We start from the raw sequence: 27,380 nt of genomic DNA, 5'->3' as shown, positions 1-27,380 counted from the left end.
TTGGCTACTAGGGACATACCGCACAGACCAATTACTTGGAATTACTATACAAAATGCATAGGATCTACAATTAGAGACGTGCTCCTGACAGACATTCTGCTGGGACAGAGCGGCCTCAGTTTGTTTTTGATACTTTTTATTATTTTCTAGGGATTTCTCAGTCAGACTTTCAGGCGCCCATATGCTCTATGGCTGCATCACTAAGGCCAAGATTTCAATCATGATCAGATGGGAAAATAAAGCTTTGATAGCCCACCCTCAATATGATCATTCTTTGTCGTCAACCTTGACTGACTTCAGTCTCCTGAACATTTTCCATATCACAATTTTAATACACCATGGACACATACTCATCTGCAATCTCTATGATAATCTTTTGCTTTGTCTGCATCAGGGTAGTTCGGTAAAGCTTGGTAGCCATCTCTATGAGATGATCATTGCTGAAGAGGAAATCACCCTTGGAAGCTGCAGCAGAACCCTTGGTGTAGAAAGATGGAAAACAGTCAATTCGGAAATTGTTTTTTAATGGCAATTTACAATATTACATAAGATTATAAATGTTGGAAGTCTGGTGAGACAACAGTGAGCAGAGCTTATGCTGTGCCAGCACTCCAACAACCTCAGAAATCCCCATCTGCGTGTAACTTTATAAAAGCCACGTTTCATATTGCATAATATGACCCTGTAACCCAGCACATACTGGAAGAGAAGTAGTAATCTCAACTCTTTACACATTAGGGTGATGTACATTCAATTATTAAAGACCTATTCCAGTCAGTATGAGATGTAGAGTGCTCCCTGTTACCTTAAAAAAGAAGGCGCCAATCATTGACAATTCACTCTCTCAGCACAGCACATTTTTACAGGAGCAAAACCTTCTGTATCATTGACAGTCGGCAGCCCCAACTGAGGATCTTTAGAATGAAACAAGTAAGCCAGGTAATACCTAAAACCATCTTGACCTACTTCTAGAGAGCTGGCTGCCCACTGTATGACCAGTAACCCAAGACAGATCCAGGTCCCACAAGTGGGGTCCACATCTATCTGAAATTTACGACATAGCCACAAATGTACAAGATGGGACAAATCCATTAAAGGAAGTGGAGATTTAAGTCATGGTAAAAAAAGGTTTTGGCTTAAAAGCCAAAAATATTTTAAAGACTTTTTCCAATAGATAGAGCAGCAGCCACAGGCCCAAAGATCGAAGTTTAGGATGGAAGTTGTTCCCCTACAGTCCTCCTCTTAAGTTTCAATTCAATAAACTTTTAAACTTCTCTAGAATCCGGAAGAACCTACTTTCTTTTCCAAAGATTTTAGTCTTTTAAACAATGGGGAGAGGGGAAGACAGGGGGGGGGGTAATGGGAATGGGGAGAGAAGGAAAGATAAGGTGAAGTAGGGAAATTACAAGTTGACATCATGTACAGAAAATGCAAAACATGCATTAATGATGTCATTTTACAAACGTATCTTGCCAACGCCTAAATACGTAGAATACAAGATTGTACAATAGAATGATAATAGCAATAAGAAACAAAAACACACAAATGAGCATAATGAGTGTCATTACAGATCTAACCCTATGTCAAATAGTAGATACAAGATCAGTTATGTCAGAGGCAAAACTAAAACAGCTTTTCTTATAATCGAGATTACTAAGTGTTAAAGGATTCATTCAAGTAATAGGAGTAGGGAAAGTTTGGTCCCATTTAGACCATTTCCTGTAGAAGCTACTGAATTGGTCGTTAGCCAATGCGAAATGCAACTCATGAGATCTATGTTGTGCGATCAACTGTAAGATATCATCAACTTTGGGAAGGAAACGGTTCTTCCAATGGAATTTTTTTACCACAAGACAAACATGGATGACTATCTTTTAAGGCAGGGTCCAATTCCTCTAGATTAAGGGAAAGTAGGGCCGAGTGAGGTGTGAGGGTTGTGGTTTTGCCTGTAAGTTTGCTAATGATGCGGGAGGAGATCTGCGACAACAAAATATTAACCGTTGGGCAACTCCAGAAAACATGTAGGAGGTCTCCCTTCTGACCGCAGTCCCTCCAGCATAGAGGCGAGTTCGTAGTCCCAATATGGGCAAGTCTATTGGGGGTATAGTACCAACGTGATACAACCTTAAAATGGGTCTCCTGCAATGACATGGAGAGTACGGAATGATATGATAAAGAGAGCGTGCTCCCAGTCTTCTACAGTGAAGGAAGAGTTTAAGTCTTTCTCCCAACTCAGCATTGAAGGGCTTTTTGTCAAGGCTGTATCTTGGTTGTAGTTATCATAAACAAAGCCATGACTCCAGAAAATACGATGACCACAATTATTTAGTTTTTATGGATGACTCAGTGAAGTTTAGTTTCTTGTCTAGAAATATTTTTATATTATCCTTAAGAGTAAGGTATTCGAGAAACAGGGACGAGGAGATATTATAATTTAGTTTTTAGTGTTTGAAAGGATAAAAATTCCGTCCCGTTAAAAATGTCTTCTAAGTTTGATATTTTTAAATCTGCCCAGATGGGGGATAATGAATGGTTAGTCAGAGTAAATGAGTGTTAGGGGGAGTTTAAGGATGGTCGTTTTATTGGATCCTCTCTTTGGTTTAGTGATCTTAAACCAGGCGAGTGCAACAGCTTGAAAGATTGGATGGGCAACAGAGTTTGGAAGGTTGTTAGCTATGGCATTATAGATTATGGATCTAGGGTGCTTATTGTTATTAAGTGTAGATTCTAAGTCAAGCCAAGCCGGGGGATCTGAATCTATTAAACAATGGGCACTTTGTTTAAGTAACAAAGAATAATAGTTGGCTGTGATGCTAGGGATGCTTATACCTCCATTCAATCTTTTCTTAAATAAGAGAAGAACCTACTTTCAATGTAAAATGCTTCTCATATCAATCCTACGTTCTGCTGCACACACACAGATGGAAGACAACTGAAATTAGCATAAACCTGACAGGTTCCATCTAACCACGTCAATCAGGTCACTGCACAGAGTATTCAGGTAGTAGAGAGTTCCAACAAATGAGTTCATTGAAATGTCATCGTTAAGGCCTGTTTCACACTTCCGTTTTTTCAAATCCGTCAAAATCCGTTGTTTTCCGTAAAAAAACGGATCCGCCATTTTTTGCAGGATCCGTTTTTTTTGCCCCATAGACTTCCATTACGGTTACCGCGGATCCGTCAAAAAAACGGATCCGTTTTTTTAAAAACGGATCCGTTGGCATCCGTTTCCGTCAAAAAAACGGAAACGGATCCATTTGGCGGACACAAAAACGGAAGTGTGAAACAGGCCTTAGGTGTACATTTCCAGAAATACATTGCAAATTAATGGATTTACAAACCTGTTGTATAAAAAAAATATATATATGTTTAATATATGATGCCCCCTGTCATCATTATTCCACACAGTTAATAAATTAGGGACATTTTTTTTTTTTTTTTAAGAGAATTTATCATCTCCAAGTTGGAACAAAATGACAGCGTAATGCAGGACAGGCATACCTCTTTGAGATGGAGTGCAAAGAAGCCGTCATTTTGAGAACTCATGCTCACTTTGGTGACATCTCCCAGAGGAACTTCCAGCTTGATCTGGCCTGACTTGTGGTCAGCAATAATGACATTACTCTTTGTCAACAAGAAGATTCTGGTTGATCCCTGAGGAATTGAAGGAATGCTTAGTTGACTTGAGGCAAATCTACTATCCCAAAAAATGTATCTTTACCAAGACTACGTGCAAGACATTGAGAAGAAATAGATTACTTTTTTTTTATAGCAAGCAACATCTTCAGCTCTTCTCATATTAAAGAGTCAAACTTGTTTTATGAAAGTGGACATTTTGGTCTACTGCAAAATTTTCCATCAAGGTTATATTCAAAACCTCAAACTTGTCTACAGGGGACATGTTAGTGATATAAATGGTTATTGCTTGCTTCAGCTAAGGCAATGGACACCAACCAGTGGCTCTTAAGCTGTTGCAAAACTACAACCCTGTATGCCCAAAAACAGGAATATAAGGGGTAAGATTTCTACATGTGGAGAATGACATGCCAGGTCTGGCATGCAAGTATGAGAAGACTTAAACACTGACATGCTAGGAGTTGTATAATCTTTTACGTAAAGCTGTGTTATAGAAGTAGATGAGTTTGGACTCGTAATGTACAACTGTATGTTTTGGATTTTCTTTGTGGACACAACTGTTTGTTTTTTCCATTCCATCGATATGAATGGAGAAAAAAAAAAAACTGAAAAACATACTGCAACATGGAGCATTCGTCACCAAAACAATTGTGTTTGTGCCATACAGCAGAAGAAAGAGAAACTCTGATTTCAGCAGTTTATCCTCTGTAAGAACAAAGGATCTGGCATGTAAAATCCAACATATCCAATAGTTCTCCTCAGAAATCTGAAGGCTGGGAAGACTTGGAGCATCACAATACATGTTTGATAGTCTGTCAATAGCAACAAAATAAACATGCTAAAAACAATGTACCTCTAATGGTTAAGGACATTAAGGTGTTCGTATGAGAGAGTTTAGCTTAAAACGTCCTCTAGAAAATAGCCACATTTCATGGTTATACTATATGAATCACAAGAGGAAGCCAGGTGGTTTAAGTTCATGGTAATAACAAGGGAAATGGAAATATGGGTCATGAAAAATGGCAACTTCCTTGCTCCAAAAATGGAAGAAAGATGTGTACCCGCAAATATAATGGTATTCACTATAAACTTTTTTTTATTATGAAACATTTACAGAAGCAATCTCAGGTGGAAAGGTTATTTAAACAGACTAATCCCAAATATCTTACCTTTCCATTGGCTCGGTTGATTTTACTCACAGAGTCAGCTATTATTATTTTATCTTCAATGGCATCACTTAGTTTCTTATACTTAGGACTTTTGCTGATTTCTAAATAATCCCCTTGGAATTGCTGTCCAACACTGAAATAAGATCTTACAGATTAGTTGATCATTTACTAACATATATGGTAAAGCAGGGAGTTTACGGACTCGTGGTGTTAAGGTAAGGGTTATCCACTTTGCATACATCTATTGCTAAAGCTGCCAAATTAGCTTAATAGGGTACTTCTCGCTTAGAATCAGCATTCTATGGAACTCATGAAACTTATGAAGCTGATTAAATAACATATTGAGTCTGATTTACTAAAACTTGTAGACAGTGCAGGGAGATCTGTACCCAATCATGCAAATTTTAGTGCTTCGGCTGATTCAGCCAGTCTTTTGAGAAAAAGCCATCAATCCCACAGCAAAGCTTCCCTGGTCCCCTATATGTCAAGGTCTGTGGTTGGGTGCAGTTGACGCACTACATCATGTGGCATCTTCATTACTTTCCACCAACTTATTCATTATCACCTACAGGGTCTCGGTAAATGTTTACCACTGATAGCGGACTGTTTTACAGCAGAACTTTTGCTGAGCTTTATTGTTCTACTACTACATTTCTGCTACTCACCAGATCGGTCATTTAATAAGGAGAGCCTGCCAGCAGGAAGTTCAACTGGATGTGTGACATCCTCAGATGCACATCCAGTTGGAAGTGTATTGTGGTGCACATGAAAGCAGGTTGCGGGATGCAGTGACAGACAGAAGGCAGAGCAACGGTTACCAAGTTCGACAGTTTTAATGTAACATGGGATTAACTCCTCGCAGTGAGATGAAGGGTTCACTAGGAGAATAACAGTCCAATTATAAAGGATATGAAGAGTTAAACAGGACAGCAGTTCTTTGGTGCACTTATCCTGTCAGGAATCCTTCAGCTTGCAGGCACTACTTGGGAATTGATGGTGCCGGCAACGGCTGGAGCGGTGTTGGTCCGAGGAAAATTCTGTAGGCAACGATGGTCCATGTTTTGGCGGCAGCGGTTGGTCTCCGGCACCTTCCGCTGAGTCCATGAGCATATGCGGCCAACACAAACAAGGCCGCAGAACTATGGTAGGTGGGCCACAGACGTCTATCCAGCACCCAGTTTTCTCTGACACGTGCGCTGTACTCACAGTCACGACACGCACGGCACCTCGCTTTCTGCCAGTTACCGGGCACACCGCGCTTCTTCCTCTGATCCCCGCTAGTGACGGCGGGAGTCCCAAGATGCAGGCTGGCACGTTCCTGTTGCTCAAGGGGCAGAGATCACCTCTTTCCCTGCTGCGCGCTGCCTTCTCCCGCCAAGACTGGCTGCTTCTGTGCGCGCTGCCTCTATACGCTCAGCCACACCCCCAGCTTCCCAGTGCAAAGGTCCATCCGGTCTCTTACTCCTTCCCCCGGACAACAGGGGAGACCGCCCCCGACAGTTCGGACCCGACACAGGACAGGTACCCACTGCCCGGTTTTCCACCTTAGGCCGGGGTCAGACTTGCGAGAGACTCGGACGAGTCTCGCACGTCAATAGCCGACACTGCCACCAGCGTTAGGATCGGAGCGTTCAGCTGCCTGTATTTCTATGCAGCTGAAAGCTCCAGTCCTGAGTGTCAGCGGAAGTGCCAGGTATTGACGTGCAAGTTTCTCGCAAGTCTGACCCCGGCCTTACACACAGACACATCGGATCAATCAGAGGTCAGCAGCTGACGTTGGCATGCACATGCCGGGGTGCATGGCAGTGATGTCACACGCTCATTATACTTTATGGATGACTATGGGCTATGCACTATATTACATGGGGACTATGGGATGCATTATACTATATGGAGGAGATTGAACATTGCATGATTCTTCTTCTTCTATGGAGCCCCATGACTTCTACGTATGCCGCTGGCGAGTATAATGGTTTATTTTCTTAAATACATTAAAAAACAGCGGCAGAATGGGGGACATATACCAAGATGGGGGATATAGATACCAAGATGGGGCCCAGGATAAGGGACATAGGTCTACTACCTGTTTTTGCACTACAGGTAATTATGTTTCCAGGAGTCCATCCTGATATCACCAGGGAGGACGTCCTCCACTTCCTTGCAGGGACAGGAAGAGCAAACAAGAGGTTAAAAGGCCCTCCCCGCCCTCATTCCCTCAGTGTTTTACTAAGTACCACACCGTGGATGATGCAGCTTAACACATTTATTTACAACATCATATTACGACATATGACATAACATAATCAGGGAGGGAACTATCCATGTTGTCAGGATGGAATCCTGGAAACATAAATTACCGGTAGGTCTAATACCTATTTTCCAGGATGACCCTCCTGACAGCACCAGGGAGTATACCAAAGTACCTCCTTAGGGTGGGATGACCGCCTGGAGAAACATTCTTCCAAAGGCAGTCTGTTGGCTAGACAATACATCTAGTTTGTAGTGCTTACAGAATGCGTCCAGCCTGGATCAGGTTGCGGCCCTACAAATCTGGCTTACTGATGCCCCCACCCTCTCAGTCCAGGAGGTTGATAATGCTCGAGTTGAGTGAGCTTTTAAGCCCTCCGGGGGGCTGATGCCCTGAGAGTGGTAGGCTAGATTAATTAGTGACGAAATCCACCTTGCGAGGCTTTCTTCCCTCTATTTTTCCCCCCAAATAAGATAAATAGGTTATGGTCCTGCCTCCAGCTGCGTGTGGCCTTGATGTAGTCTATGACGGCCTGCCGAACGTCTAAGGGCCCCGTCACACATAGCGACTCACCAGCGATCCCGACAACGATATGAGCTTGTCAGGATCGCTGGTGAGCTGTCAAACAGGCAGCTTCACCAGCGATCAGGACAGCGACACGCGGGTAACAAGCGACGCACGTCGCTTAGTTACCCACTGTGTAACAGTTACCAGCGCGCTGGTGCAGGGCGCTGGTAACTAAGGTACACATTGGGTTTCTAAGCACCGCGCGGCGCTTAGAAACCCGATGTTTACCTTGGTTACCAGCTCGCTGATCGCTGGTCTCCCACCTGCCACACGCAGCGATGCGTGCTGGCCAGCGGGAGACCAGCGATCAAAAAAATGTCCTGGCCATTCCAGGACGATCAGCGATACCCGCTGGTAAGTCACACAGCGATCTCGCTGGTGAGATCGCTGTTGCGTCACAAAACTTGTGACTCAGCAACGATCTCGCTAGCGAGATCACTGTGTGTGACGGGGGCTTAAGTTATGCAGGGTCCGTTCCTTATCATTTGAGGGGTTTTCGCAAAACAAGGGCAGCACGATCTCTTGGTTTAGGTTCTTTACTGAAGCAATCTTAGGCAAAAATGTGGGGTCTAGTTTCATGACTATACGGTCCTCCCAAATTCAAAGATATGGGTCTCGAATGGATAAGGCCTGTATTTCGCATATACTTTTCGCCGTGGTGATGGCTACTAGGAATGCTACCTTACCTTCATGGTTTGATGTGAGATGGACATCTGTGGTCCCTGAATGAAGGGGTCTGAGCAAAGGGACCGAAAGACCAAGTTAAGGTTCCACGGGGGAACTGACCTCCTGATTGTGGGACGTAGGCGCCGAGTGCCCTAACGAACATTATTACCCATGGGTGAGATGCCAGGGTGTAGTCGAGGAAGGTGCTTAGAGCTGAGATCTGGACTTTGAGTGCTGGGCCTAAGCCCCTTATTAAAGCCTGCTTGAAGGAAACTAAGATTTTCGGGATGTTCGGTTTTCCTTCTGTTAGGTCGGACCTGCCACCCTCTAGACAGAACCTTTTCCAAATCTTACAATATATCGCAAAAGTAACTGGCTTTCTGCTAGCCTGAATTGTGGATATGACCTGGTCTGACAGACCCCAAGCCCTCAGTATGTCCCATTCAGGATCCAAGCTGACAGGTGAAGCCTTCCCAGATCCTGATGGTAGACTGGAATCTGGTGAATGAGATCTTCCCTCTGTTGGAACAGCACCAGTTGTTCTACTGCCATGATTCCCAGCAGTGGAAACCAACTTCTTTTAGGCCAATAAGGTGCAATCAGTAGTACTCTTGCCTGGTCCTCATGTATTTTCCTGAGCACGGCTGGGAAGAGCTATCGGCGGAAATGCGTAGGAGAGAGAGCGTCCAGACCTGGGTTGTCCGATGGACTTAGGCTAGTTTCACACTAGCGTTTTGAGGCGCAGCGCACGCTCACCGTGAAGCTCCGCCTCCTGCTGTGCCTCCTCTGGTCAGCTCCGCCTATGGGCGCATGACGCTGCATGTGACCTGTGTACCCTATCTTTAGCATTGGGTACGCAGGCCATGCACAGGTATGCTTTTGCCGGCGCATGCGTCCTTTTGACGGTGCGCCGGCCGCACCAAAAAGGAACAATGCGATTGGCGCAGGTCGGCGCACTGTCAAAAAGACGCATGCGCCGGCAAAAGCATACGGCCTGCGTACCCAACGCTAAAGATAAGGTACGCAGGTCGCATGCAGAGTCATACGCCCATAGGCGGAGCTGCCCGGAGGAGGCGCGGCAGGGGGCGGGGCTTCACGGCGAGCGTGCACCTCAAAACGTGTGTGAAACTAGGCTTAGAGCGTAAAATCTGTCTGTCTTTGCATTCTTCCTGATCGCGTTGGCCAGATCTTCCGCCTATCTAAATAGTCTGCCATGGTGTTCTAGGACCCTTCGAGATGGACAGCTGTTATCGATAAGACTGTTCTTTCTGCCCAGGAAAAAAATCTTCCGCGATACCTCCTGAAGTCTTTGATGTCTGGTTCCCCCTTGATGACGCAGAAAGAATACCACCGTCACATTGTCTGGCAGAACCTTGACATGCTGGTCCTTCAGTCGGGCCTGATACTGCCTTAGTGCTTCCCATGTGGCATAGAGCTCTTTGTAATTAGAGGCGCTGGACAGCATGTTTGCCGGCCAATTCCCTGAAGAATTCTTCCTTTCAGATGCGCCCCCCAACCCCACTTGCTGGCATCTGTGGTAATTACGACGCATGGGGAGGTGATCCAGGGGACGCCCCTTACTTAGGTTTTCCAGCTGCATCTACCACACAAGAGACCTTTCTTCTGCCGGGAACAAGGATATTTTCTTGTCGGAGGACTGGCGACGATCCCAGACAGCCAGGACTTCCTTCTGCAAGGTTCTTGAGTGGAAGTGAGCCCAATAGACACAGGGGATGCAGGATATCATGAGCCCCAGTACTCGCATTGCCAATCTGATGGAAACTCAGCCTTTTCTGAGCTCCTTCATACTGTTTCGTACCGCTCTGTTTTTCCAGAGGTAATCAGGATGTTCTGTGGTTGGAATCCAACAGTACTCCCAAAAAGACTTTCCTTCTTTCTGGAACCAGATCTGATTTTTTCTCGTTTATGATCCAGACTAGGGATTCTAAAACAGCTATCGACTTCTCTTTGTGCCGCGGCATCTCTTCTGTTGATTTTGCCACCAGGAGATAATCGTTCAGATATGGGATGATTATTCCCTGATTTCTTAGGAAGGCTACCACTTCTGAGATCAATTTGGTAAAGACTTGAGGCGCCGAACCCAAGCCAAACGGAAGACACTGGAACTGAAAGTGGCATGTCCGATCCTGAAGTTCTACCGCAAATCTCAGGCAGGTATTTCTGTGCTGTTGGGGGAAACGGCACCTGATAGTATGCACTCTTCAGGTCCAGAGTGCACATCAGGGCATCTTTGTCTATCAGATGGACTGTGGATCTGATTGACTCCATCCGGAATTTTTTGTAAGTGACCCAGGTGTTTAAGGGTTTTAAATTTATAAAATCGTGCAGGATTCTCATGACTGTTTCGTGATGGAAAATAGGGCTGAATAGTGACCCCAGCCTATTTCTGCCTGGGGAACTGGAATTATAACGACCGAGTCTGTCAGGTCCATTACATCTGCCCACATCTGAGAGTGAACCTTCACAATAAGGGGGGAAATAGATCTCTCGGGGGGGAGGAGAGGAAACTATTTGGTAACCATTGGGCTCTGAATTTTTTGAGCCGACCTCCTATGTAGGCATAGTCATGTTCTTCTGGATCTTGTACGCGATACAAAAAGGGATCCTCTAGCTTTTCAAACTCTAGTGTGGGTATTACCAAAGGGACCCCTATGAGACCTCCCCTGGATTCTGTAGTCCTGCTGTCTCCTAGGCCTACAAATGGACTGATCCCTCTGCGAGCAGAGTTGGACAACAACCTATTTCTGGCTGAGAATCTTAAATATTCTGCCGCTGCATCGGCTAAAAGGTCTGTGGAAGAATTCATAAGCGGAAGGGAAGCTAAGATTTCCTCCCTAGGGGTTTTATTAGCCAGGTGTTCCTCTAGCTGCCCCATCCATAAAAACATAGATCTCGCTACTGAAGTAGCGGCTACGTTTGTCTTAAATATGGCTGCTGATGTCTCCCAGGCTCGTCTTAGTAAATTATCCACCTTTCTGTCCATGGGGTCTTTCAGGCTGGACGAGTTTTCAAAGGGCATAGATGTTTTCCTGGTGACTTTAGCTACCGGAACATCAATTTTGGGAACCTCTTCCCAGACCTCAATGTCCTCTGGGTAAAAAAGGGAAGTAGTTTCTTAAAATCCCGGCACTTCTCCTTCCACTCTTCCAGGACCATAGCCCGCACATGGTCTTTCACTGGGAACACCCGTTGCTTCTGTGCCCTAAGGCCGCCAAACATCATGTCCTGTCTGGACTGTGGTTTTTGGACCTCCTCTATCTGCATCGTGTCCCTGGCAGCATTAACTAGGTCATCCATATCGTCAGATAAGAGATATCTTCTGCCTCGCTCATGTTCGTCTGAGCACACCTCGCCCTCTTCCTGATCAGACTCCCGGGAATAGGAATCCTCATCTGAAATTAGCTCCATCTCCCACCTGGCCTGCTTAGCACTGGGACCTGGGCTAGTGGGCTGCGGATGGGAAAAGGTGGCCATAGAACCTTGGAATTCTTCCCGAATCATAGACCTCAGTTCAGATAGGAGGGACGGCTGCTCCTCCTTCATGATTCTGGCCGTACATGTGTCGCAGAGCATCTTTTTATGTCTGTCAGGGAGCTTTAAAGTGCATACAGGACACCTCTTCAACTTTGCCAAGGCTTTCCTAGTCTGCTTGGTTGTACGTAGGGGCATCGCTGGGGGTCCCTTTTCCTGCATAGCGCAAGAGAGAGATGGTCAGGGCTCTGGGCAGTCAGTTGCGCACAGCGCACTTACCCCGTCCGGTTCAACTCTGCCCGGGTCCTCCATGGCTTGTCGCGCCACTGTAAGCCCCTGCTAGATCAGGAAGGTGGCTGCTGCCTGTCTTGCTGTTACCGCGCTCCTTCCCGGGAGCACAAGCCGGCCTCCTACTTACGGCACTCTGACGTCACCGGAAGTGCGCCGCAACTCCTTCACGCGACTTCAGGTTTTCGCGTCTGCGTGCGGCCGGCATCAGAGCCGAGAGCCTCCACTCCGGGAGGAAGCGGCTCTACCCAGGGGCCTCGCCCACCCCTGGTCTTTGCGGCTGAGGGACCCCCACCCAGGAGGGTTTCAGAGCCGGGGCTACTTGACAGGGGGAAGGTTTGGACGAGCCGCCCGATCCCCCCGGGCCCCTCCGGTAAGACGAATCCTTTTGTGTGTCCCTCCATGCAGGGACAGGAAAAACACTGAAGGAATGAGGGTGGGGAGGGCCTTTTAACCTCTTGTGTGCTCTTCCTGTCCCTGCAAGGAAGTGGAGGACGTCCTCCCTGGTGCTGTCAGGAGGGACGTTCTGGAAATGGGCGATATACATACCAGGATGAGGGACATATATACCAGGATGGAGTATTAATGTATATGTATAATTTATTCAGGATGGGGAGAGGCCCCGGCTCAAATCTTGCACCGAGGCCCATCAGACTTAAGTTATGCCACTGATTTCACAAACAACTTTCATTAACATTTGGGCTCTTCTTTGAATTTGGTTGGGCTGAGTGATCCAATAACAATGTCTGCTTAGCTACTATGGGTCATTAGATGATGAATATAAAGCTTTAGAGTATAGAAAATGTTGGAACACAACACCACAATCTAAGTCTGGATCATTTAGGACACAAGTTCTATATAGCTGTAAAAAGGTTTTAGATGAGAACTTTCTTATAAAAATAAGGTACTTAAAAAGACAAATTTACCTGGCAGGGTACAACGACTTCTTCTCCTTGAAGAGTTCACTAGCTTCCAGTTTTTCATCATAAATGAACTTTTTCTGTTCTGTAAACTGATCCCTGTACTTTTTGCACTAGAAAAAAAAAAAAAAAAAAAAAGACTAACTTGTAAAATTTATTGTAAAGCAATCTGACAAAGATCTCATAATTCCCCATAATTCCATGTCTTTGACACTTCCAGTTTCTACTATATTATTCTATTTATATAAAAAAAAATAAAAGATTTACTCTTATAAGTACTTTTCTTTTTATTACAAAGTAACCAAAAATCTAATCAAATCATTAAAGCTACAAACTGACAAAATACTTGTGATCATTATATGAAAGCAGTGCAGATTGCAGTATTGGTATCACTCCTTCAAAGAATATTGAAAAAAAAAAAAATCAAATTCAAAAGTCCTGGTTGCTTGTTTGGCAATGTACACATTTTACACGCAATTTTTTTTCTTTGGGTTCTTTTACAGAGACATACACAATTATAAAAGGTACAGAGCAGGGCGGCCAAGTGCCTACAAGTCAACAATACTCCGTTGACTCAATGTCAGTTACAAATCTTGTTCAGTATTAATATCAGCACAAACATATTGCATCGGGAGATTCATTGCATGGATTTCCATAGCTGACCCGCAGATGCATGCAAGCCTTATACTACCAAGCACAATGCAAAAGTGTCAGATGGAGCAGTGTAAAGTACGACACTTTTGTACTCCGGAGCAGTGGAAACATGTTTTGTGTCGTGAGGAGTCACACTTGTTTATCTGACTGTCTGATGGATGCATTGGAGTTTGGCATACACCAGGAGAACGTTACCCGTCCTATTGCATTGCTTCAGATGTAAAATTTGGTGGAGCCAAAGCTATGGAGTTCATTTTAAAGGGTTGGCCTAGGCCCCTTAGTTCCAGGAAATGGAAATAACAATGCTTTAACTTAAGACATTTTGGTCAATTGTAGTTTCCAGCTTTTTGTGAACAGTTTAGGTAAAGATATTTTGTGTTTTGGCTTGACTGTGCGCCAGGGCCCAAAGCAAGGTCCACAAGGGCTCAGTTGGGGAAATTTTGTGTGGAAGATCACTGGACACACAGAGTCTTGACCTCAACCTCATCCAGCACCTTTGGGATAAACTAGAACGGAAAATGCGAACCAGGCCTTCTCACCAACAGTGTCTGATGTTATTGTTGGTAATTCCCACAGACAACTGAAAATCTTGTAGAAAATGTTCCTAGAAGACTGGAAGCTGTTAAAGCTGCAAAGGGGGTAACAAACTCCATTTTAATGCTATGGATTAATAAGGTTTTAACCCTAAAAAGGCCATCCCCCAAATCACAGGCCATCACTTGTATAGTCATGTTTGATCTCCTACAATGGAGATATTACAAAGTGCACATTATTGCACTTTGGCTACAATATGTGACCTCTCGCAAAATCACATTGTAATAAATGCCGTAAGTGCGCATGAATCCCCTGCCACACAACCATAGCATTTATAGTCTGCATTTTCTACACATTCATCAAATTCCCTAGACATTTGTGGAAAATAATATTCAGCTGCGGGACCAATGGAGTAACTCCATTAAAGTGTTTGCAAACACATGTATAATGGGTGGATCATAAGCAGGCACTTGGTCTGATCTGGGAGTTATGGCAGAGACCTTGCCACTAATAACAAATCATTAACATCAATTAGAACATCTTATGACTGGCATAAAACCCACCCGTCTCATCAAAGAGGATCTGCAACAACAAGACCTGTAACTTTAGATCAAAAAGCTATAGAAATATTGAGATTGGATCCAAAAACCCAAAATGTCAACCCAAAAATTAAAATAAGGCAGTCAACTTGAACAAATAAAGCAATTCCTTATAGATAAAAATCAGAGTAAGTTCGATCATAATTTTACCAGAAAAATAAAATGCAGCTACCACCATTTGGTGGCAAAAGGAGCAGATCACCAAATCCCAGACTCTGGTCTGTATTATGGACCTACGTCTCACGAATCCATAGGAAGGCGCCCATGGAAACATATGGGTTCGTACTGTTCCTCCATTTTCATACAGTGGCTCAAGGCAGTTGTATCAGTGCAAACCATACTTCAGAGATTTACTATACTGGAATACGGTTCTCGTTATTAACGGGGCATTCCCATCTCAGACATTTATGGCTGAGATTACAGTCTGTAAGCAGCGGGCAGAAGTGGACAGGATTAGACAAGCAGGGCGATATACGATATACCATAAAAACCCTAGCACCTCTGACATCTATAGCTAAGGTATGAATAAGTATATATGCCTGTAACAAAAAAGACGCGGGTATGCTCGTCGTGTTCAGTGTGTTTTATGTTGGTGACCATCCATACTATGTGCACGAGCCCCCAAGAATAGATCACAATAGATTGTGATCTTATTACAATGTATAAATATATGCGGGGACAATACCAAGACCTTTCTAATGATCTTTTTACTCTTAGACCTGTGACAGGGACAAGGGGGCATCCTCTACGTCTGGAGGAAAGAAGGTTTAAGCATAATCACAGACGCGGATTCTTTACTGTACGAGCAGTGAGACTATGGAACTCTCTGCCATATGATGTTGTAATGAGTGATTCCCTACTAAAATTTAAGAAGGGTCTGGATGCCTTTCTTGAAAAGTATAACATTACAGGGTATATACACTAGTTTCCTTAATATTGCGTTGATCCAGGGAGCTAGACTGATTGCCGTATGTGGAGTCGGGAAGGAATTTTTTTCCCCAATGTGAAGCTTACTGTTTGCCACATGGGTTTTTTTGCCTTCCTCTGGATCAACATGTTAGGGCAAGTTAGGATAGGATATGGGTTGAACTAGATGGACTTAAAGTCTCCCTTCAACCTTAATTACTATGTATTAACACAAGTTTTAGACAGAACATTGTGAATTAATCCCAGGCAAGGAGGTTAGAGCTTTAATACTCCTTTTAAATCATTACGAAAAATTGTGGAGTAGATCTGGAAGCCATCATTTTCAGTACCACAGATAGACTACAATCCAGCGTAGACGCAACATGTGAATACACCCCAACACGTTCTGTGATTGCACATGCACAGTGATATATTCATGAAAAGCTACCATTTGGCAAGGAAGCTGCTGGTTTATTACAACAAGCTGCATTCATTATATAAGTTCACGTCAGCTGTAAAAGAAGAAAGCAAGCTTATAATCACTGCAGGAATGGAATGTCACCATTTCCTCCATAAACCAGTTTATTTCCATCCCCCATTTAAACAGAGCAGCAATTATTGTAAATTGGAGGGGAATAATATCAGGAAGCCAAGTTAATATCTAAGGGCTCCTGCACACACTTTATTCCTGCATTTTAATTATGCAAATTGTCTCTTCAGAGAGGAAGAGGACTAGAACACTAGTGCCACCTATTGGAAGTAGCAATCCTAAAAGTCAATGTCGACCCTTTAACGAGCCTTGTTACATGACTTCGGATAAAAGCCAAGCCAGAATCTCAATTTGCAGACACTGTTTCGGGGTACTGCCTCTCGTCAGTGCAAAGTGTGAGATCTGGCTTGGCTGTGAGAGAGGCGTCTGACCGATATCCAAGAAGTATCATCTCTCCTTGCGGAGAATGACAAGCTAAGCATGTCCAGATGAGGAGACTTAAAGCCACAATGCTCCTCTGCGAAATATGCTAATTATGCAAATTATCTCTTCAGAGAGGAAGAGGACTAGAACTCTAGTACCACCTATTGGAAGTAGCAATCCTAAAAGTCAATGTCGACCCTTGCTACATGACTTAGAATAAAAGCCAAGCCAGTCTGTAGCTTTGTTGTCTCCAATGTCTGCTGCTTGACCTTGTTGTAATGGACTGCCGTCTTAGAAATTCTGAGGATGGAGGCAACATGACTCTCACTGTATCCCTCTGCTAGTAAAGCCAGAATTGAGCCCTTCATTTCCTAACTGAAGACTTTTCTTTTCAACTCCTTTGGCATGGTTATAAATTATTTTTTCATTCCTATTACTTTTAGGATATTACTAGCACTTGTTTTGCCAGCTTGTCTTATTGCAAGAGGATTGTGAACATCACAGCAGGGTTTTTTTATACTTTCATTTGTTAAATAAGATTAGGTTCAAGTGAGCACCTAATCAGAAGCACATTAAGTAGAATGAGGTGTACTCTGGTTGGAATTCAACTGACACTGGAATGGAATGGCTGTCAGACAAGTAGAGAAGCTGATTTTTAAATACTGTGAAGTGGTCTCTTAATTTTTGCCAGAGCTCGGAAAACTATGTACATGGCACGACTCTTTGTACTAGTGTTATTCTTTACATATACATACATACATACATACATACATTTGTAACATATGGTAAACCTTTTTTTTAAAGAATTTTTTTATACTCATTTGTACACAATACTACCCAGGATTGGAGTTCTCTTTAGATTACATAATCTTAAGTAAAAGGAGTACAGACATAAACATCACCAATGATCATTTGTTATGCTAGGTTTACACAGAAAGAATTTTGGAGGTTTTTTTCACCTGGATTGGATGCTGCCCTTTTTCATGTGTCTGCTTAAGCTTTTGGTCAATTTGGGTCCTTGGACTTTGGAGTGTGCATCCTACTGTGTCTGTTGTGCTGTCGGCTGCTTCTACACAGCTAACACGATCACATCATTTCATTGAGTCAGCTGTGCACTGCAGAGAGTCAGTGCCCCAGAGACACAAGCAGAGCGCCGGTGGAATGGGAGCGAGGAGAGTATGTGGTGTATGTTTTTTTTGCTATGCGAGGGCTCCTGCTGGACATGGGGAGGCTATGCGAGGGCTCCTGCTGGACATGGGGAGGCTATGCGAGGGCTCCTGCTGGACATGGGGAGGCTATGCGAGGGCTCCTGCTGGACATGGGGAGGCTATGCGAGGGCTCCTGCTGGACATGGGGAGGCTATGCGAGGGCTCCTGCTGGACATGGGGAGGCTATGCGAGGGCTCCTGCTGGACATGGGGAGGCTATGCGAGGGCTCCTGCTGGACATGGGGAGGCTATGCGAGGGCTCCTGCTGGACATGGGGAGGCTATGCGAGGGCTCCTGCTGGACATGGGGAGGCTATGCGAGGGCTCCTGCTGGACATGGGGAGGCTATGCGAGGGCTCCTGCTGGACATGGGGAGGCTATGCGAGGGCTCCTGCTGGACATGGGGAGGCTATGCGAGGGCTCCTGCTGGACATGGGGAGGCTATGCGAGGGCTCCTGCTGGACATGGGGAGGCTATGCGAGGGCTCCTGCTGGACATGGGGAGGCTATGCGAGGGCTCCTGCTGGACATGGGGAGGCTATGCGAGGGCTCCTGCTGGACATGGGGAGGCTATGCGAGGGCTCCTGCTGGACATGGGGAGGCTATGCGAGGGCTCCTGCTGGACATGGGGAGGCTATGCGAGGGCTCCTGCTGGACATGGGGAGGCTATGCGAGGGCTCCTGCTGGACATGGGGAGGCTATGCGAGGGCTCCTGCTGGACATGGGGAGGCTATGCGAGGGCTCCTGCTGGACATGGGGAGGCTATGCGAGGGCTCCTGCTGGACATGGGGAGGCTATGCGAGGGCTCCTGCTGGACATGGGGAGGCTATGCGAGGGCTCCTGCTGGACATGGGGAGGCTATGCGAGGGCTCCTGCTGGACATGGGGAGGCTATGCGAGGGCTCCTGCTGGACATGGGGAGGCTATGCGAGGGCTCCTGCTGGACATGGGGAGGCTATGCGAGGGCTCCTGCTGGACATGGGGAGGCTATGCGAGGGCTCCTGCTGGACATGGGGAGGCTATGCGAGGGCTCCTGCTGGACATGGGGAGGCTATGCGAGGGCTCCTGCTGGACATGGGGAGGCTATGCGAGGGCTCCTGCTGGACATGGGGAGGCTATGCGAGGGCTCCTGCTGGACATGGGGAGGCTATGCGAGGGCTCCTGCTGGACATGGGGAGGCTATGCGAGGGCTCCTGCTGGACATGGGGAGGCTATGCGAGGGCTCCTGCTGGACATGGGGAGGCTATGCGAGGGCTCCTGCTGGACATGGGGAGGCTATGCGAGGGCTCCTGCTGGACATGGGGAGGCTATGCGAGGGCTCCTGCTGGACATGGGGAGGCTATGCGAGGGCTCCTGCTGGACATGGGGAGGCTATGCGAGGGCTCCTGCTGGACATGGGGAGGCTATGCGAGGGCTCCTGCTGGACATGGGGAGGCTATGCGAGGGCTCCTGCTGGACATGGGGAGGCTATGCGAGGGCTCCTGCTGGACATGGGGAGGCTATGCGAGGGCTCCTGCTGGACATGGGGAGGCTATGCGAGGGCTCCTGCTGGACATGGGGAGGCTATGTGAGGGCTCCTGCTGGACATGGGGAGGCTAATGGGGGTCTTTATGCTGGACATGGGGAGGCTATGCGAGGGCTCATGCTGGACATGGGGAGGCTATGTGAGGGCTCATACGTTATATAGAAAAGGAGTTTGTGTGGGCTAAAACGGTATATAGGGAGATGCCAGCATACTGCATTCTGCTCAATATTAATCTAAAATAATTATAATTAATATGTTAATATTAATATTGAGCAGAATTAATTTCAGCCTATTGGTTCAGCCCTCCTCAACAGTCACGGTCTCATTTGGCCCCTCGGGGAAAATTGCCCACCTCTGCTCTATACGGTTTCTGGCTCGTTCAATGCAAGTGTAGTGCGCGAGGCTGGAAATAATCTCGTCGGATTCTGCCTGGGATAAAATGCATAGCGCATACTTGCGGTTACTTGACGGTCATTCCTGATGCTGACACAGGAGACTCATCACAGCACAAAGTGACTGCACACTTGTAGTTTTAGACCGGACAACCACTTTAATTAAATGTGTGAGTGTTAATTTATTCCTCAGCACAGAAATACATGTATTTTCACAGGATTTACAAATCTGTAGTTACAGAGTGACTGCAGACTTGTCAACATTTACCACAACCATTTACATCAGCACAATTTTTTAAACAATTTTTTTTTTGTTAGAAGGGTCAGAAAGTTTATCAGCAATTTCTCATTTTTTCAACAAAACTTACAAAACCAATTTTTTTTTTTTTAGACCACATTGCTTTTGAAGCGGCTTTGAGGGGCCTATATGACAGAAAAATACCCAAAAGTGACAATTTTAAAAACTGCTCCAAGTTCTCAAAATCACATTGAAGTTTATTAACCCTTTAGGTTCTTCACAGGAATTAAAGCAAAGTGGAAGGAAAAAATGACAATTTTAATTTTTAGCACAAACATGTTGCTCTAGCCACAATTTTTTCATTTTCAAAAGGTTAACTGGAGAAAATGAACCTTACAATTTTTTGTGCCATTTTTCCTGAGTACGCAGATACTCCATATTTGGTGGAAAACTACTGTTCGGGAACACGTTACAGCTCGGAAGGGAAGGAGCACCATTTGACTTTTGGAGCGCAATGGAAATTGCAAATCTGCCATTGTAGAGCCCATACATTGTAGTGCCTAGTTTGTTGTAGTGACCAGCTCATGCTTCTGGAGACATGCACCTGTAAATTAGTCGGGCACTCCTCACTACCGAAATGCCAGACATGTGGATGCTAAACATCGTTTAGGCACACTGGGGCTCAGAAGGGATGGGGTATTTGGCTTTGGAAGTGCAGAATTTGCTGGATTTCTTTTTTTTTTTTGGGGGGGGGGGGGGGGGGTGGCAAGGAGCCATTTCACTTTTTCAGAGCCTTTTAAAGTGGTGTAACGCAGTCCATTAACGCTGCCATTGAGCCCCATTGTCGGGCGCATCGCGACACATGCCGTAAAGTGGCACGTGTTCGCGATGTGCAGTCATTCGCTGACGGAGCCTCGGACGCGGCCTGCAGCGTCTGAGGCTCAGTCACCGCTAGCGCAGCTGAATCATCTGTGCTAGAACAGATGATTCAGCTGCGCTAGCTGGTATAGCATAATGCGATCGCGTTATGCTATACCGCTAGCAGCCCGTCAACGCTATGTGTTGAACGGGCTGCTAAAACGTAATGTGAACCTAGCCTTACCAGTAACGTGGAAGCCCCCTATGTTTCCTTTAACAAATGACGGACTTGAAGGGGACTTTTTTTTGTAGATTGAGTTGAAGCTTTTACACGTTTATCTGGCGCTTTATGCTGAGCACTTACATAAGGGTTTTCATCTATATCTCTGAATGAAGTGATTCAGATGAAATCTTTCTGTTTTGGCGCTTTGACAATAAAAACAATTATATGAAAAAAAGTCTTAGTTACTCACCGGTTAACGGTATTTTTCGGAGTCCATGACAGCACCACCTGAGAGAGGGATCCGCCCTTCCTAGGAACAGGAAAACCTACAGATACAAAAGGGCGGCACCTCTCCCACGCATCAGTTGGATTACAGAGCATAAAAGAGGACCTCCAAGGTTAATGCATGATTATATGTACAACAATATCAACACTTAAATTTTTATCACCCGTGGATATGTACAAAGGGAAGACGTGCACACCCAATTTGACTAAGGGAAGGGAATCTATGGGTGCTGTCATGGACTCCGAAAAATACCGTTAACCGGTGAGTAACTAAGACTTTATTCGGTCGTCCATGACAGCACCACCTGAGAGAATTACAGAGAGTAATCACTACTTTAGGGGGGGACTACAGCCTGCAGAACCCTGATACCGAAGGAGAGGTCTGCAGAAGCACCCAAGTCTAGCCTATAATGACTATAAAAAGTGCTCGGAGAGGACCAAGTGGCCGCCTTACAAATCTGGTCGATGGAGACTTCCGATCTCTCGGCCCACGAGGTCGCCACGGCTCTGGTGGAATGCACCTTCAATTTCTCCGGAGCTACTCTACCTTTTGAGGTGTAAGCTAGCGAGATTGCTTCTCTAATCCATCTGGCTAGTGTACTTTTGGACATCCTAAGACCTTTCCTAGGGCTTTGGTAGGAGACAAAGAGGGCATTGTCCTTCTTCCAAGGATCGGTAACCGCTAGATACTCCAAGAGGCATCTCCTAACATCTAAAGTGTGTAGCTTCTCCTCTTTCTCATTAATTGGTTTAGGGAGGAAGGATGGAAGGACTATTTCCTGCGACCTATGAAAGCTGGAGGCTACTTTTGGTAAATACGCTGGGTCAGGTCTAAGTATTACCCTATCCTCTTTTACCTGAAGAAAAGGTGGGCGCCTAGACAATGCCTGAATGTCGCTTACCCTACGGGCTGACGTTATGGCTATCAGGAAAGCTATCTTGAGGGACAGGCTCCTAATAGAGGCTGACGAGATGGGTTCAAATGGCGCTTCTGTCATAGCTGTGAGGACTAGGTTCAAATCCCATGGCGTGAGTCTATTTTTTACTATTGGTCTGGATCTACTCGCTGCTTTGATAAACCTATTAACCCAGTAATTAGCCGCGATGTTGCAGCTAAAGAGGGCCCCCAAGGCGGATACCTGTACTTTAAGGGTACTGGTGGAGAGACCCAGGTCCAGCCCTTTTTGTAAAAATTCCAAGATCTGGCCTATAGGGACGGAATCGTCAATATTTATATTTGAGCTTTGGATGAATCTTTTCCAAATTCTGACGTAAATCTTAGTTGTCACCACTTTCCTACTTTTTAGTAGAGTGTCAATTAGGTCTGGGGAGAAGCCTTTACTTTTTAGCAATGACCGCTCAAATTCCACGCCGTGAGATGAAGGCCAGCCACCTGAGGGTGGAAGACCGGGCCCTGGGACAGAAGGTCCGGGATGTCCGGGAGAACCCAAGGATCGTCTACCGACATGATCCTGAGGTTCGAGAACCATGCTCTTCTGGGCCAGAACTGACTATGACCCTTGCCCTGTCCTTCCTGATTTTCCTCAACACCAGAGGAAGTAGAGATAGGGGAGGAAAGGCGTAGGCTAGCCTGAAGTCCCATTTTATCAGTAGCGCATCTACTGCCAGAGGAGTCTCCCTGGGATTTAGGGAGCAAAACTGTCTCGTTTTCGAGTTCTCCTTGGTGGCGAATAGATCCACCTCTGGTTGACCCCATCTCTGCACGATCTGAACGAAAATGGAGGTGTTTAAGGCCCACTCTCCTTGTTTTAACAGGTTGCGGCTCAGGAAATCTGCCGCGACGTTCTCTTTTCCTCTTATGTGAAGAGCCGTGAGAGATAAAAAATGCCGCTCTGCTAGCTGGAACAACTGTCCTGCCACATTCATCAGAGTTTTGGATCGAGTTCCGTCTTGGTGGTTGATATAGGCCACGGCCACTCGATTGTCCGAGAGAACTCGTACGTGATGGCCCTGTAGATACATAAGGAGCTCTTTAGCTGCGTGTACTACCGCTGTCAATTCTTTCAAATTAGAGGACATTTGTATCTGATCCCGTTCCCATAGGCCCTGGACCAGAATTTCCTCCATATGCGCCCCCCAACCGGAAGGACTTGCATCCGTGGTGACCACGCGGGTAATGTTATGCTTCCAAGGGACCCCCCTAGACAAGTTATTTCTTTCTAACCACCACTCCAGGGACTCTATTGTGTTACTGGATAAGGTCAGTCGACCTTCTAAGTTACCCCCAAGAATCCTCTGATACCATAAAACTTCGCCCTGTAGAGTTCTCGTATGAACTTGGGCCCACTGGACCGCGGGAATGCAGGACGAAAGGGAACCCAACAGGGACATGGCTTTCCTGAGGGACATGGAGGGGTTGTTGGAAGCGTTAAGGACCCGGCAATGCAGGTGCAGCAGCTTCTCTGGGGGAAGACGGCATTCCTGCTTTTTAGAATCTAAGGTTAGGCCTAAAAATTGTTGAATTTTTAATGGCTGCAAACGGGATTTTTTGATATTAAGTAGCCATCCCAACTGCTCTAGAGCCGCCGTTGTTTCTGTAATTGTTCTAAACACTGCTCGGCTGAACTGCCTATTATAAGGAGGTCATCTAGATAGGGAACGACTAGAATGTTTAGCTCGCGCAGATGGGCCATCACCTCTGCCATCACTTTGGTGAATACTCGGGGCGCAACTGCCACCCCGAAGGGTAAGGCCGCATACTGGAAGTGCTGGATTGACCCCTTCAACTGAACCGCCAGTCTAAGGAAAGGTTGGTGTGCTAGACATATAGGTATATGATAGTAAGCGTCTTTCAAATCTAGGACCACCATGAAGCAGTTTTGAAACAGCATTTTTATTGCGGTGTTAATTGTTTCCATTTTAAACGGACGTACGACCAGGAATTTATTGAGGGCTTTGAGGTTAAATATAGCCCTAAATGAGTCGTCCGGTTTACGGACCAAGAACAGGGGGGAATAGAAGCCTTTCCCCCTCTCTTCCTCTGGAACTCTCGTCAGGACTTTTTTGTCCAGTAGCTCGAGGACCTCGGTCTCCAGGGCAGCTTGTTCTAGCGGGGAAGATTTGAGCGGAGTTACCCTGAACCGATCTTGGGGGACGCAGGAGAACTCTAGGTGCAGTCCTGTAGCTATCAACCCCCAGTATCCAGCTGCTATTTGAGATTCTGGCCCAGGCCGGGTAGAAGGCAGATAATCTTCCTCCTACCGGAGCCACTAGTCATTGGGGCGGCTTCTTATTATCCCGTGATGGACCGTCTTGGCGCCCCCCTCCTCCGAACATGAAGCCCGTACCTCTGGTTTTCTTGTTGTCCCATCTGTTCTGATCTCTGGCCTGCCTCCTGCGGGAATACCCTTTCCTAGAAAAGGGACGTCTCCAGGATGTATTCGGCAGACTTGGAAATTTCTTTTTCTCATCCCCGGCTTTCTCTAACAGTTCGTCTAGGACGGGGCCGAATAAGTATTCACCCTCACAGGGGATAGAACAGAGACGGGACCTGGCTTGGATATCTCCCAGCCAGCATTTTAACCAGAGGGCTCTTCGGGCCGAATTAGACAAACTTGCAGACCTGGCCGCCATTCTTACTGAGTCTGCCGAGGCATCTGCCAGAAAGGCAGCAGCATTCTGGATAATTGGAAGAGACTTACGGATGGAAGCTCGCGAGGTTCCATCCTTTAGCTGGGAGTCCAATTGATCCAGCCAAACCATCATGGATCTGGCTGCGCACGTGGCTGCTATTGCTGGCCTTAGGGCGCCTGCTGACATCTCCCATGTGCCCTTTAAAAAGGAATCTGCCTTTTTATCTAGGGGGTCTTTAAGGGAGGCCATATCGTCGAAGGGTATAGATGACTTTTTGGAGGCCTTAGCTACCGCTGCATCCAGCTTGGGGGCCTTATCCCATCGACTTACTACTGGGTCCTCAAAGGGGTATCTTCGCTTGAAAGCAGGCGGCATAGAACCCCTTTTTTCCGTTTTTTTCCACTCCCTGTCTATCAGGCTCTGGACTCTTTCGTTTAATGGAAAAGTCCTTTGCTTTCTGGGGTCTAGACCCCCGAACATAATGTCCTGAGCAGATAATTCTGTCTTTTTTTCTTCTACCCCCATGGTTGACCTTATGGTTTTAATTTATCCATTTGGTCCAAGGGAAAACAGAACCGGCTGGAAACCTCTTCGGAAGAAGAAGAGGAGGCCGAGGACTCTGAGGAGATATCTTCCCTCCTAGGGCCGACTGAAGATTCTGAGCCTGAAACACTAGCCCGTCTTCTTTTAGAAGAATCTTCTTTTGATAGGGCTTTTATTTCAGTCCTGATTAATTGCCTCAGGTCTGTAGCGAAGCTTGGAGCTTCTTCCGCTACCTGCGTAAATAGGGAAGAGTGTAAGAGTCTGATACTCCACTCATGTTCTACCCCTCATCTCTGTCCCTACCGTCTGTCTCACGCAAGACTGACACAATCTCTTAGGGTGGCCATCTGGTAAGGGGCAACTACAGAGGGCACATTCCTTGTGCTTCTGCTTCCCTGTGGCCTTCTTCCCCTGAGAATCAAAAAAACATAAGGGGACACTGCATCAGGGTACATTCTCTCAGATCTCTTACCCTTGCAGATGAGGACAGGTACCGGATCATGGGGGGCTGCAGGAGGATGCTTTGGCCTAGAGGAACTACTGTGGCTCCCACTCGAACGTCCCTCCTTCCGCCTCTTAGGCTGGTCACTGGGGTGCTTTGCCACGGGCTGCACCTCTTGTGGATCCATGGGGGCTTCTGTTGTGTCCATCGCTGGGCCTCCAGAAGCACCTCAGCAGCAACGCCTTCTGTCTTAAGGAGGCTTCCCCTCCGGATCAGCAGGAGCTCCGTCCGGTGTTCGGGCCCCCCATTGGACCACTCCCCGCGATCCTCCCCCTCAGGCGGCGGGCGCGCATCGGCGCGTGTCCCCCACAACCGGAAGTCGACCGGCATCCGACTTCCGGTTTCGGCGCTAGGCTCCGCCCCCTCCGCCGCGTCACTTCCGCCGCGCGACAGAGGCCGCGGGGACGCGCGGCAAGGGGCCAGCACTGCGCCGCCGGCTCGGAACCGCCGCTCCTTTTGTGGGACACCGCCGGCGGCGCCCGCCCGAACGGACCGCACCGCCCCGGGGGAAGGAGACACAGGGGGACACCGCTTACCTCACCGGCCCATGGAGAAGGCGCCCTCCGGACCCTGTCTCCGCCTGCTCTTACCACTGCCGTGGAAATCCTACCCGGACCCACCGTGGCGCATCCAGGGCCCCCAGCGAGACCGAGGTAGGAGAAACCCCCGCTACCCGAGTCGGTCCGCTGGCCTGGGAATTCGGTTATTCATGACGGACGATCTGTAGGGAGTTCTGTCCTTCTTAGGAACAGGAAACCAACTGATGCGTGGGAGAGGTGCCGCCCTTTTGTATCTGTAGGTTTTCCTGTTCCTAGGAAGGGCGGATCCCTCTCTCAGGTGGTGCTGTCATGGACGACCGAATAATATATATATTTTTACATCGTTGTATTCTGAGAGCTATAGCTTTTGAATTTTACTGCTGATGGAGCTGTTTGGCGGCTTGTTTTTTGTGGGACAAGGTTTCAGCTACACAATTTTTATTTACATTGCGCTTTTGATCGCGTTTTATTCTACTTTTTGTTCGACGCATGATGGAAAAAGAATAGTTTTTTTTTTTTTTTACGGTGTTCACTGAAGAGGTCAACTATTATGACAGTTTAATAGGATGGGTCGTTCCAGAGGCGGAGATATCAAATGTGTACTTTGTTTATTTTTGTTTTTACATACATATATGTATCTTTTCATTCTTCATTTCGTGTTTTTTTTTTTTGTTTTTTTTTTATATATATCTTATTTTTTTTTAAAAACACTTTTTTTTCTTAACCTTGTCCCAGTGTGGGACATTACATTTCCATTGTCTGATCATTGATCTAATATTCTACAATGCTTTTGCTTTGCAGGGCATTAGATCAGTGTCTCATACACAGGGAGTAGGCATGTCAGCTCCTGCCATACGCAGGAACAAAAAGGCCACTGCACCTGGG

At 46.4% G+C, this 27,380-nt stretch overlaps 1 protein-coding gene and 1 long non-coding RNA gene across 5 annotated transcripts in view; one reads left to right on the top strand and one right to left on the bottom strand.

Annotated features, from left to right (window-relative positions):
* Positions 1 to 27,380, bottom strand: part of MYO1B (myosin IB) — a 305,050-nt gene that overhangs the window by 4,963 nt on the left and 272,707 nt on the right. For all 4 annotated transcript variants that reach the window (XM_073546692.1, XM_073546694.1, XM_073546695.1 and 1 more), the window contains 4 exons: positions 12,993 to 13,099; positions 4,806 to 4,938; positions 3,502 to 3,654; positions 351 to 478 (listed from right to left, as the gene is read on the bottom strand). In XM_073546692.1, the coding sequence (XP_073402793.1) occupies positions 351 to 478; positions 3,502 to 3,654; positions 4,806 to 4,938; positions 12,993 to 13,099 (521 nt within the window). The remainder of the gene's footprint in view (positions 1 to 350; positions 479 to 3,501; positions 3,655 to 4,805; positions 4,939 to 12,992; positions 13,100 to 27,380) is intronic.
* The window catches only part of LOC141049856 (uncharacterized), a 111,301-nt gene continuing 96,086 nt past the window's right edge, over positions 12,166 to 27,380 (top strand). Inside the window, exon 1 of the long non-coding RNA XR_012220455.1 lies at positions 12,166 to 12,439. This is a non-coding gene — a long non-coding RNA (uncharacterized lncRNA). The remainder of the gene's footprint in view (positions 12,440 to 27,380) is intronic.

This window comes from Dendrobates tinctorius, unplaced genomic scaffold, assembly GCF_039654945.1.
Source record: "Dendrobates tinctorius isolate UK_male_01 unplaced genomic scaffold, ASM3965494v1 ptg000150l, whole genome shotgun sequence".
Lineage (NCBI taxonomy): Eukaryota > Metazoa > Chordata > Amphibia > Anura > Dendrobatidae > Dendrobates > Dendrobates tinctorius.
This window is presented reverse-complemented; position numbering and strand designations above follow the sequence as displayed.